We start from the raw sequence: 13,181 nt of genomic DNA, 5'->3' as shown, positions 1-13,181 counted from the left end.
TTTACTTTGCCCAGTAGTTTTGCACTACTCCTGTTTTTATTCCTGTTACCAAAGAGCAGTTTAATTTCCATGTCTCGCAAATCACTAAAAGACTTGGAAAAGGCTAAGTAGCAAGGGATACCAGAGAGAAAATGTACATCAACTGAATGTCAATCCTTATGAATCAAGTTATACCTGCAGAAAACCAGTGGGAGTTACCTGCATTTTTAGATTGGACAGTTACACTTGGTAGAAGGTGTGAAGTCTGTAGGGGGGTTAACAAGGTAGGGACAAGCAGTGGTGGTCATGATGGATAGCAACCCCTAACATCACCCGGAAGTAATATTCCAACCCTCATCCACCCTCATGCTCCCACAGGTTCCCGGTGTCCCCATGTGTGCAGTGCATTCAAAGACAAAATGCTGGTACTCACCCTACGACCACGATTATAAAATCTAGTAAATTCCAGCCATTGCGGAGGTAAGCGTTGGGGTGAAAGAGGAGTCCATATGCTATTACTTTTAAAAATGCTTCCACTGTAAAAATTATGAGAAAGAGATATTCCACTCGTTCCTGGAGAGAAGAGAAGAGAACAAAAATGACAATGGTTAGCTTGAGTTACAAATGCCGGACAAGGATGTTTTCTTCTCTCACATTCCACCCATGCAGCCTCCAACCCACTGACTTATCACTTGGGTACATCTAACATGCATGACTTGCCAGAGGACTTCCCTCCTCAAACCTGCATATTCAGCAGCAAGTTTGACAGGACAGTGGCAGCAAATTTTGGTTTGACTCTGAAATTTGCTGCCCTTGCCCTGGCAGAGACTGGCCACGACACAAGTCTGTGAAAAAGAGGAGGGCAGAGGGCCTGCAGGCATGTTGCAGCACTCAGCTCTCTGCAGAGAGCAGTGCCAACTGCTGCCATCCCTGCGAATGAACCGTATCCAGTCCTCTTCTACCTCTGGAGAGGAAACGCTGCTGGATGCAATGTTGCAGAGAGGGGCAGAGAGAAATAGAGAGGGGCACATCTGAGACTGATGGATGTGTCAAACTTTGCCTTCTTTGGGACTCCCTTTTCTTTTGCTAGGAATAGGTAGGCTGACTATTGGTGACAAACGGTTTACAGAACAGGCTAACTAACACAAGAGGCATTTAGTCATTCCATCAGAAATGTACATATCCCCCTGAAATGCGGGCTGCAATTAAGCACATGAGAACAAAGTCATTTCCAGTGACAGTACAGTCTGATTCAGGACAAGCACGCAGCCCTTTGGAGTCAGTACACAGGCTCGCTGTCTCTCATCTCTGGGTTTTTAGCCCCAGTGTGGAGTGTGAATAGCAGCACTGCAGAAGTGGTAGGGACCTCCATCCAAGTAGGAGGGAAGTTGCAGCGTTAGCTAATCACTACAAAAGTGCTGTGTGAAAAGCTGAGTGGGAAAGAAGTATGTGAAAACAAGATGACTGCTAAAGGAGACTAGGTCCCTCCAAAGTTAAATTGAGGTTATTAGAAGTTATTAGAAGTTCCCATTCAAGAAACAAAAGTCTGAAAGAAATACAAATTTAAACAGTCTAGGAGGCATTCTTAGTCATATCTTGTAGGATACCCAGCAAGACAATCAGGCAGCTCACTTTTTTTTTTTTTTAAGCTCCAAATTGCAGTTGCCCTTTCCCTCTGTCCAGAAGTGCTGCTAAATGCATGTATGACACTTTTCATATGATACAGCAATACCAAATGTGCAGGTTTATGAAAAATCATTTCATCATTTGACTGAGTTGTCCATTTAAACCTCTTCCACTCAGCTCCAGGTAATTAACAGGATCTCTCTAACAACTCATTAATCAAAAACTGTAATACCCAGTACATCGGCATGTTTGCATTAACATGTTATTTTACATGCCTGAGAAATTCCACCTGATCGTAGCAGACACGTGCTTGTGCTTTAAAATATTGCTGTCTTCCCTGACATAGTGCTATCACAATGGTTGCAGTATTCCCCAGTGTTTACTATGGGGAATATCTAAAGAAGAAGTATTGTTCTGTAGTTATCTGATCCAGTCATAAAACTTTAGAACATGCCCTCAATACAGAATTTGCTCATCATTGTCCCACATAGAGATAGATCAGGTCACTAAGGATTTTTCTCCATTGAAATCAGAGAACGAAATAACAGCATAAAATACTAATGACTACTCAGCTCTGCTTATAGTAAGTGCATTGGTGTCTTAGCTAAGGAACTGGCATCTAAGTGCTAACATCCAGTAGTCCAGCCATAGGCTTGGCTGCAGAAAAGAGCTTTCATACTCCTAGAAGGGACTGACCTGGCAGCCCCTACTTCCTCCGCTGCCCCTGACAACTGAACATGTACTAAGTGATGTACTACTCGTAGTAAAACAAACACCACCAATCAATCTCGATGCACCCATTCTAAAGTAAGCCAAGCTGTCAGGAGATCTCTTAAAAAAAAAAAATCAGACCAAATCATTGTGTGATGGGAAACCTTGGTGCAGCATTTTTGTGCTGCCGCACCTCTCTATCAGCACGGCAGGACACGGGGCCAGGCTTCGACCTGTGGGGCAGGCAGGCAGGCAGCCTGCAGTGCCTGTGGGACAGTGCTGCCACCTGCTCTGCTCTGGTTTCTGCGTCTTTTGTGGCTGCAGCATCCTGCTGTGCTGGTCTGCCTAGCCAGAAGAGCCTTGCCGCTCCATGAATTTCATTGAAATTCCTATAGTAATACAATCAAAAGACCAAGGAAGCAAATACTTGGGAAAATTCTGGACGAAAAATCTCTTTTTTTTTTTTTTTAATTATTATTATTTAATATTGCACACAGCAGCCAGTATTTCAACACCTAACAGGTTCCATTTGGTTGGGTTTAGGAGCCTCATCCTTTTCTGTCTCTGAAGATGCCTGTGGGATGATAGGCTCCTGTTTTGCTATTGCAATAACACTGTTTGTTGAACCATGTTATTGAGGTTATAATATGCTGAAATCTTACACACGTGTATGTATATCTATACACAGATATATGCATATATCCATATACAACTATGAACTGCTTGAATAAAGTCTTTACAATGCTCTGGTTAAGGTGGAAAGATCCATGAAAATAACATTCTATAAAAGCCTCTGAAATGAACATAAGACACAGAATGCTGAGCAGGGGAGAGAAATTTTATGATCTTCTGCACTTACATTATGATTTCAGGATCTAAAATTGAAGGAGAAATACTGCCCAACTTAAACAGTGCAGCTGCTCCAAGACCATTTCAAGAAGCTATTCCTGCTTGGAATTGAGAAGAATTTGAAGAGCCTGCTAATTAATTTGTGTTCCCTTTCTTCCGAATACTGTACAACTCAAGAGCTGTAGAACTCCGCGGCGAGGTAACATCAATGGGCTCGCAGAACCTTGGGCGCATCCCAGTTCTGGTGCCACCTTGCCTGCCGAACTTACAGGTGTGACTCAGCCGCTCCCTGCCTCAGGTTAGACATGAGAGGCACACCTGAAGCACTTGGCAGCCTTAAAACCATGGACCCGTCTCTGCTAAATGGGATTCTTCAGTTCTGGCTGCTCATTCAGAGCTCTGCTCCCACAGATTAGGCAGACTGGGCCCCGGTATTTCAGGCTCCCTTCATGTCCCACAGCATCACAAAGTGTCCACGACCCCAACTCCTCTAAGAAACCAGTTTGGCGCCATTTCAAAAGAAATGAGGCTAAAGAAATATCAGGGCTGCCTCCTACCTTCTGGGCAGGAAAGGAGATACCAGCAACTCTGCCCCTTAAAGCTTGTACCCAAACCACAGCATCAAAGGAGAGCAAACATTTTGGAGCTGTACGAAAGAGGGTACAATATTTTTTCAATTATATTTTAGAGAAGGGAACGGTGCTGATGTGGCTGGGACACACGAAAAGTACTGTAGGTTGCAGAATTACAAAGCAGGAGCTTCCTGCTTGGACAGTAGTGATGAAAACATTTCAAAAAGGAGAAAAAAAAATAACCAACAACAAAAAACAACTATGAGTGGAGGAAGAGGAGGGACAAAAGTTTTCTAAAATTGGCCTGTCTCTGGAGCATACACAGATGTTTGGGGGCTGGCTCCGCCACCGTTCCTTTTTGGTTTTGTTTTTCATTAGAGATACAGGACATGAGCATCAGCTACCCTAGCTGACAGACTAGCCAGCACTAACACTGCCAAGAAACAAATTGTACATCGTCTTACTCTTAACAGAGAAACAAACAGTAACTTACTGTTGAGCCTCTAAGACATATTTCCGAAAGAGGATTACTGTATTAAGTAAGAAGCCTCCCTAATCCCATGTGCTTTCTGAAGACGTCATTGGTTTGTTTTTGTTTTTAATTTTTAAACTGTACCTAATAACATCTTGGGTTCATAGGAGTCTGAGAACAGGAAATCCCAGTAAAGTACTGTAGGGTGCCATGAGGTTTTCCTCCTGTCATGACAGGGGTGAGTAGACCAGCGCTGTTTCTGAAAAAACAGTCTCCACAATCGTTCGCTCTATCTTGATCCCTGGCTCTCCAAACCCCAACCACACAGCAGCACTGCTAGGTCATAACATTTTCTTTGCAAGAGTCACTCAAGGCTCCAATCAGTCATGTCCTCGCATTTCATACACCCCAGTCTAGAGAGGTGGCAACCTGAAATTCAGTCACTACAGGTTTTCTCAAACATCGCTGTCTCTCTCTGATAGCACCCAGCTCTGCTTGCTACAAACCATGCTTAAAAAACTAGATCTTATATATTTGAAGCAATGCTCAGCAAGTCCTGCGCAGCTAGGACCTTTACAAAGCTGCCTGTTTGACCTTAGACCAAGTTACGTCAGTGTCTGCATTATTATTCCCCAGTGTTTCCCTAACATAACGGAATACATTTCTTCAGTAATGCAAATACTCAGTTATCCAAGGAAAACAACAGTGTTTTAACAGCCTCTGTCATATAGGATGTTTTGGCATTAATTGTATAAATAGGCTCTGAGAGCACTCAGATGTTTTCCTAGTAGGGAAAACAAACTTTTGCTGATTGGAAGTAGGGAGACTGAGCTGCGGAGCTGGGAAAGATGGTCCAGAGGCTTTGCATAAAAGGTGCCGTGTTTTTGGATTACAAATTATCATTACATCTGAGCTATGGAGACCCTCACTGTGTGAATATGCTGACCTGAAGGCTACCGTTAGCATTAATATATGACCTTCAGTGCGGAAGAGCCACATACGTGCACTTAAGGGATCAGTTCAACAAACAAGATGTTAGGACAGGTTTCTTGACACCAAGTTACTTCTGAATGTGTCTGGTTACTCAGGAGACATTTTCAGCTAAGTATGCACGAAAATAGTACAAAAGCACATGAAGGAATAAAAAGATCGAACATGTTTAGACTTTTTTGACTCCTGAAAACTACTGTCACTGCAGAAAGCACTGATAATTTCCAATTCATTTGATAAAAAGAAAGGACTGATAAGATAGCATATAGCTGAACATAACCTATTTTGCTGTTATACTGTGGTTCCTAAGACAATGTCCCTGCTCCCCAAAAAATCAAGCAAAAGAACACTATCTAATTTTACCTGACAAGGACAACAGGAGCCTGAAGAAGGAAGCTGGTGGTTATCACTCCACTAAACATAACCCCCTGTGCTGGTGAACAGAAGTCAGAACAGCTTCTGAAAGGCTAGATTTCCAAATATGATCAGCTCTGTCTTCGGTCCATTCCAACCAAAGGCAGTGCCTATATGACAGTCTTTTCTGCAAGCAAAGTTAAACACATACCAAGTGCTGCAGAAATACCATCTTCAACTAATAGCCGTAAATGGGAGATACTGTCATCTGCTGCGACTTTAAAGATGCACAACGTTAGAAAAATAAACCAGATGAGTGCAGAATTCTTGCTAATCTGAAATAAGCAATTATAAAACAGGTATGTAGCACAAGCCAGCCTTCAGTAGTTGGTAATTCACAACACGCCCATGATCCACTTAAACAACTTCCATGGAATTCAACAGAAGAGAGGATATTAATAGTTTTGAATGATCACAGACCTGATCCACATACACTATATCCAACTGTTCCTTGGCAAATCAACAAATACTTCATGCGTACGCCTGAAGGATTGAGTCGAAGCTCAGGATCAAGTCAAAGCTCTTTTCTCTCTCTCTCTTCTCTCTCTCTTTTTTTTTTTTAACACAAAATTTTGGCTAGGATCAAATGGAAGTTATATATGGGTTCAGCAGAACTACATTTTGTGTCAGAATCCAATTGTAATACAAAGCCAAAGTCAAAGGGGGTCATTCCCCTCTGCTAGGCAACTTGCAACAAATACACTTCCCCTTTCAGTGAGCCACATGTACCTTATAAATGCAAAACAAAATACAGATGATAAATGCCATTATTGTTCTGTTTTATCAACATTTCACCTACAGTTTTACTAATAGAAGTGGAGAAAAAGGCTCTGGCTATACAGAATAATGTAATTATTGGGATTCCTACATTTCTGAAGGGGTTCACATGCCAAGATTATTTGGACCACAATAGGAGGAGAGAGATTTTGAAGCCTTTATGCTGGAGAAGATTCTGAGCAACTTTTGAAGACAGCTCTGCTTTGAGCAGGAATTTGGACTGGACAGGCCCCCAAAGTCCCTTTCAACCTAGAGTTTTCTAAGAATCTATATGCATATTCGATCATTATAAATTGATCTCTAGTCCTCAAAATAACCTAACAAACCAGCTATTTCCTTTCCATTCACACATCAGTGCTTCCCAGCTGAATGTCTCATTCTCTATCGTCAATATTGTCAGACATATGCCTGTCTGGATTCACATAAAGGATTACACATTCAATTGGACTTCAAATTTGGACTCTGGTGCTGATTAAATGATGTCTAACGAATAGAAAATTTTTCATTATGGTCTTTGGCTAGCAATAGCAGAAATCTCTTGGGTTTTCTTGCTCAAGATTTTTTCTTTTTTTGTACTGGAAGAGAACAATAACATTCTACCTATATGTGAATGAAAGCCAGAGAATATGCTCCTTATGGGCTCAGTTTTATTTTGGTGCAACAAAGAATTAAAGCCATCCAGACAACCTATGTACAAACATTCAAACCTGAAAGGCTCTGAAGAGTCAAAAATAAGTCATGTCCTAGTTCCTTTTGTTTTGGTCCACTGCTCTGATTAAATTGAAATGAACTGTCACTTTATATTCTGATCAGACCAATAAGAGATTACCCTTCCAGGGGAAGCAACATTAGGGAAGGCAGCATAAGGTTTATGACTCATTTTTTTGTGAGAGCCTCATTTAGGATCTCTGGATAGGAATTAAAAGCTGGCTAGGTGTTGTGCTGTTACCATGCCTAGGAACAAAATTCACCCCCTAGAAGAAAGCTTTTTACTAGTCTCCCTTATGCAGTTTCAGAGGCATTCTGGCACCTTTTCCCAAGGTTAAAAAAGCCATTTGAAACACCAGTCAATTGTCCATCTACCAACCACTGATTAAGGACAGGGTACCAGAAGCATCCATTTAAATCAGAGCAGCTTCAGCATGACAGCTACATCTAATAGATCATCACAAGGCATATCATGTCTCATTCAGCTCCTAAAATGGCTCAGATAAGTTAGACATTGACTATTCAACACGCTCAGGTGTTTGCATTTGCTCATGTGTGCAATAAGATATACAAGTCTATCAGCCATAAAACATTTCAGTGTCCATTTTATCAACTTTAAAAAATTATTATTAATATTTAAAAAACACAGCTCCCTCTAGCCTAACCTTCCTGTGCTCAAAACCATGTTAGTGTTAAATTTTGAATACTTTGTTGGCAGGCAGAACAGTAAGTATACATCCCACTTCAGGGGGGATTCTAAAAAAAAAATCCATTTAAAACAGCATTGGCTCATTAGGACTGTTTCTAAAAGGCCTTTCAGCACAAGATACATGAGCATGCTTGCTTTTGGAAATAGGATACATGATGTTAGAAATGACTGTTGTAACGATCTTATTGCTTTGTTCCATATACACCCTGAAATTACAGGTGTGGAGTTCTTCTCATCCTATATTCATAATCTGATCATGATTATATGATCAGTGCTTTGAGCACATTATTTTTCAATGAGTTTCTAAACTTTATTGCGGCAGTAAAAACGCTTAACAAAGGCGAATCCCTGTCCCCAAGAGATTTATTAATTTTAAGTCAATCACATGGTTTCAGGGCCAGAGTGACGATGTTTTAACTGCCTGGAATCAACGTTATCACAACTACAGTTTGCCTACCTTGCAAGTTTAAGCTGCTATCACATGCAGTGGTACACTGAGGAACCTTCAGGTTTGTAACTAGGCAACTTTTCTAAGAGCCCACTAAAAATTGGGCTGCAGAACGAAGGACTGAATTTCCAACAGAACTCAACATGTGAACAGTGAATTCCTTTGGAAATGTGCCTATAAATAAGACTTTCTTTGTGCCAAGGGTTTTTATAATCCCTTCGTGGACAAGTGGTGTGGAGTTGCGTTCCATGATATTAACTTAATGAAGCATCTTTTCTCTTAGAAATCTTTTTTTTTTCTTTTTTTTTTTCTTTTTCTTTTTAAAAATGATATGGACCTACAAGATTTTGAGTAATTCCAGTACATGCCAGGTTAGACTAAAATATAGACTAAATCAGGTAGAATTTTGCTACTAATTTTAACATGGAAAATACTGTCCTTTTACAAGCTGAGTCAGTAATTATCCACAGACTGAATTCCCCATTTCTCTAACTTCTCAGGAAACCTTCCTGAAATAGCCTTGCACGGGCGGCCCCTCCACACACTGTGCCGTGCACCTCTGGCGGGGGCCCTTGCCACAGGGCGTACTTTCAGGCGAGGACAGGGCTAGCAGGGGAAGGATGAGGACGGATGTCAGCAAACGTGAAACCACAGCCACATCCAGCACGATTTAGACCCTCTCTGAGCTACCCCCAACTACTGTATGCCCAGACTAGGAACTGCAGAGGCACAAGGGACCCCCTGCAGAAATCCCGCCCTGAGCCTCTGCTGGAACACACCACTGAGCACAGACTTTTCTCTGACTGACCACCCAGAAGAGCTCCTCAAATCCCACTTTTAAAAGATTTCTGTCAAATGCATTTTAATCCAATCACTCTTGGGCATTTTATGATTCTCTAATTTATGTTTTTAATCTACTACAATTCTTTTATAATTGTTTGTGCAGTGCAGTGACGCCTGACAGAGAATGCTTTATAAATAAATTGAATTTATGACTATTTATAACCTCTCCCTCTTGAAATTTCTAAGCAAATAGATGGGTCCCACAGTTCAATTTATCGTGCTCTGAGGTTGGGGTCTCTCTGTGCACATTCATATGAACACACAATAGACACACAATAGAGAGAGAGAGAAAAAAAAAAGAGATTGAACGTGTGTGTGTGTGACCTTTTCTTTCCATGAGTAACTTAAGGGCATATTTAACATTCTGTTCACACTGCTCATGGCAGACAGGAAAAACACAACTGAAGGGAATGAAAAATGAAAAGTCCTTGCAGCTTCTCCGTCTCAGCCTCTATCTTTCTTTCTGCGGGGCAAAGGATTTGAGGTTTTGTTTACTACCCCTGAGTAAGTTTCTGTTCGTTTGCTTGCCGCTTGAATGGACAGGGCACATAAAATGAGGCACCTATAAGGACCTTTGACAACCGGCACATAAAACTCATTTTATTTCCTTAATGGAAGTCTAATTGGTAATTAAAAACATGACTGTGACCTGTGCAGTACCCAGAGAACAGAAATGAACTTCATTTTAAACAGATAAAGCTCACAAGGCTATACAGCTCTGCATAGTAGCAAGATTTCTTCTGGTCCAGAAGTGAAAGAAATGCTTCAGTTTCCTGCAGGTTTTGCTAATTTAGGCTTACCAAAAAGCCCAAGCAACCGATATTCGTTGCCAGTTCTCCTGTTCCTTGGTTTGACTGCCACCAGCCACTCTGCCCACCCTCAGCGTAGTGGCTGCGGGTGTCAAGATAGGCCCAGGGCCTGGAAGCTGGGAACCAGAATTCAGATTCCTTATCCGTCCTGTCAGACTGAGGCACTTATTTTCATTTCTTATAAGACAACCATTTATTTCATCCTCACATGTGCATGTATTGCAGGTGTAAAGGGGACAAGTAATACTCTTGCCAAGCAACACCACCTTCCATCCAGTTAGGCCAGGACTAGGTGGCAATCAGGTGCGACCTCAGCCTGTGGCAGAGGCAGGACACCAGGTTACCCTCACACAGCTTGCAGCAGTGCTTGGGTGGGTGCAGATTAATGCAGGGTTGTGTCATAACAAAGTATTTGGATTTGTTTCAGCAAACCCAAACACATGGATAAGGAACGTTAAAACGTTTTTTTTCAATAGAAATATTTAAATGTAATGCTCTGTTATTTCTGCACTAAAACTAAGAATTTCCCTTTAAGGATGGGCAAGAGGGCAATATCACACACAGAATACTTTAACTTGTCATTCACGTATTCAGCAAAACCAAATTTTGAAATATCAGAATTTCCCAGGGAATGCAGATTTCCACCAGTCTGACTGGAAAACCAGCAAAAAGCAAGACGGAAAATGGAAAGAAGAGAAACATCTCTGAAATGGGTTAGTGCATGCTAATACATTTAGTTTGTTAAAAATAAGGAAAAAGGATTTTAATGAAGTTCAGGCATTAATAAGGAATGAACACTGCACTGGTACCATCTTTTGCAAGCGAAAAGTCTGAAAAGAACTGCAGTGAGCTACCAATTTTCATGCTGCTCTGAGAAGAGAGGCAAGCAATGTACTTATGTTTTCTCTTGCTATGATAAACCCTTACAAAAATATTTATTCTCATGTAGATAAACTTAAAATTAAAATTGAGAAAAATATTGCACTCTGGACAGGGAAAGGTCAGGAGTGTTATTAATATCCTATAATGCTCTTTAATTAAACTCAGCTTGATTAGCTTCTGGCTAGTTTGCAAACAGGCGTGCTCTTCCTACATTCCCTGGCTTCAGGGGTGGCTTTATCCCCTGCAAGTAATGCAGGCTGCAGGCTCTCTGTCTAAAGGGAAAAGTAGGTTTCAGCCGGCCTGTCTGAAAAACCTAAAATCCCACCCCTAACCAGAATTCCCTTTCTTCAGTTACAGGCAAATCTTTATTAAGCCCATTGCTCAGGAGGTCACTCCCAGTGAAATGATCTCGAAGAACTCAGCCAGATTTCCTCTACGTCGGACAGACTACTGCTCCGGGCTGGCAAACATTTTGCCAAATGGACTTGGATTTCAAAGATTTTGTGTTCACTTGATGAAAATAAGATGTTACACACTTTGTGTTTTCACTTACTCTTTTCCCAAGGCTCCCTCTCTCCTCAACCACCCTCAGGCTCTAAGCAAACAGGATTCATATTGATCTGCCTGAAAATTATTTTTAATGCTATTAATGTTATAGGCTGCTGTACTGGATGTCTCCCAAGTTTTTCATCCTTACTAGTTGTTCTGACTGATCTATAATACACTAAAACCATCACTTTTACCTTGCTGCTGGCCAAATCCCTAATCACACTGCTGAAATAAAAGACAGCCGATGCCTGCACTGGAACTCATTTTGGTGGGGCATAAGTGTTCTCTTGTGCTCAGTACATACTCTTCATGGCCTTGCAGACTCTGCACAGTCTCATCCTATGACATTTTTTGGCTTTTTATCCCTCCCTTCCCCCACTCTGCTTTTTGTACATTTTAGGTCATGCATATTAAAGTTGGGCTCATTGCTGCCAGCTCAAAAGTGACAGAAGCTGGATGAACTCCTGGATGCTGTTTTAAGACAATTATTCTCTTATCATACCGTTATCGCCCAGTCAAACATGCAATGATTACTGTGTTTAAACAAAGACTAACATTTTAAATTCAAAAACATCAAATCAAACTACACATTTAATATTGGAAGAAGTAATACCTTAAAGAAATGGTATGATAAGGCATGGCATGGTGTGGTAAAGCTTTTAAGGTACATCGTATAATAAGCTTAACCTCACTTTTCAAAAGAAAGTGGGGGGTAAAAATACAGATTTTGTAAACACTTAAGAAATCTGTCATGGAACAGATTAAAAAATAAGTTCTTATTTGGACAAAATTTTCACCAACTTCTAGCAGGTCTGCATGACAGGAACCAAGTAGTCTTTGTTCCACTAACACCAGAAATTCTTCTATAGAGACATTAAATAGAAATGCATAGTTTTGAGGATTTTAATGTTTTCTTATAATCATCTACAAACTGTGCTAAGGCAGCGTTGTGCTAATGTTTGAGAACTCAATGGTGAAACTGCCAAAAAACTAAAATTAAATAGAATAAGTTGTTATTATTTACAGAATAGCATAAAGGTTCTGAAAAGGAACAGACACAGAAATGGTGAAAAAAAATTGATATAAATTTCATTCTGTGTTAACTAAAATTCTGTGGTACCAGTAGTAACGTACTAATGGAAGGAGAACAAGTTGTACAGATAATAAGCATTGCCTAGTCTAAAGTTTCTTGTGATCCCTTCAAAGGCTGTAGGACCAAATTCAGCAACCTTTTTTTTTTTTTCATAGAATATTTTATTGATGGAAAAGGACTTTGTGATTAAGTTTTACAAACATTTTTGTTCTGCTGAAATATTTTCATTTTAGTCAAACAGTCTAAAGTGAATTTTTCCAAAACTATTTCTCTCTCTTATAGCTGTTCCCTCCCTACAGGATAATCAGGCTTCACAAAGATGAGGAAAAACATTAGTAGGATACCATGTCACAGGGACTTGTCCCATGCCCCATGAGCTTGACTCCACTAGCTACATTCCACAACTCATCTTCTAGGCACACTATCTGTCTTGCATGTATTTTCTTTCACTTTCCCATGAAATGCAGCAAAGTGAGACAGCAAACTATGCATTTTCACAAGGAGATGAAACAAAAGAAGCAAGTGCAACTATGAATTCAGTGGTCTTTGGTAAAGGGTATAAAAAATAACTAAAGAGAATTTTTTAATTTTAATGACAGACATGAGGAATGACAATGAAATCTCTTGTATAACTTGACAGATGTGGTAGGGCTAAATTATCCCACATGTCTTCCAGAACTGATTGAAAGGATGGGATAACTAGGAATAAGTTTGTCTCATCACCTTAGTAGTGCTTTACACCTTCAGAAA

The 13,181-nt window shown here is 40.6% G+C and overlaps 1 protein-coding gene across 30 annotated transcripts in view; it reads right to left on the bottom strand.

Moving 5' to 3' along the window:
* Nucleotides 1–13,181, bottom strand: part of CACNA1C (calcium voltage-gated channel subunit alpha1 C) — a 482,661-nt gene that overhangs the window by 201,099 nt on the left and 268,381 nt on the right. For all 30 annotated transcript variants that reach the window (XM_066990241.1, XM_066990238.1, XM_066990239.1 and 27 more), the window contains exon 4: nt 413–552. In XM_066990241.1, coding sequence (XP_066846342.1) covers nt 413–552 — 140 coding nt within the window. The remainder of the gene's footprint in view (nt 1–412; nt 553–13,181) is intronic.

The sequence above is a fragment of the Anser cygnoides genome, chromosome 1 (assembly GCF_040182565.1).
Source record: "Anser cygnoides isolate HZ-2024a breed goose chromosome 1, Taihu_goose_T2T_genome, whole genome shotgun sequence".
Taxonomy (NCBI): Eukaryota; Metazoa; Chordata; class Aves; order Anseriformes; family Anatidae; genus Anser; species Anser cygnoides.
The sequence above is the reverse complement of the archived record's forward strand: the minus strand, read 5'-3'. Positions and strand labels throughout refer to the sequence as shown.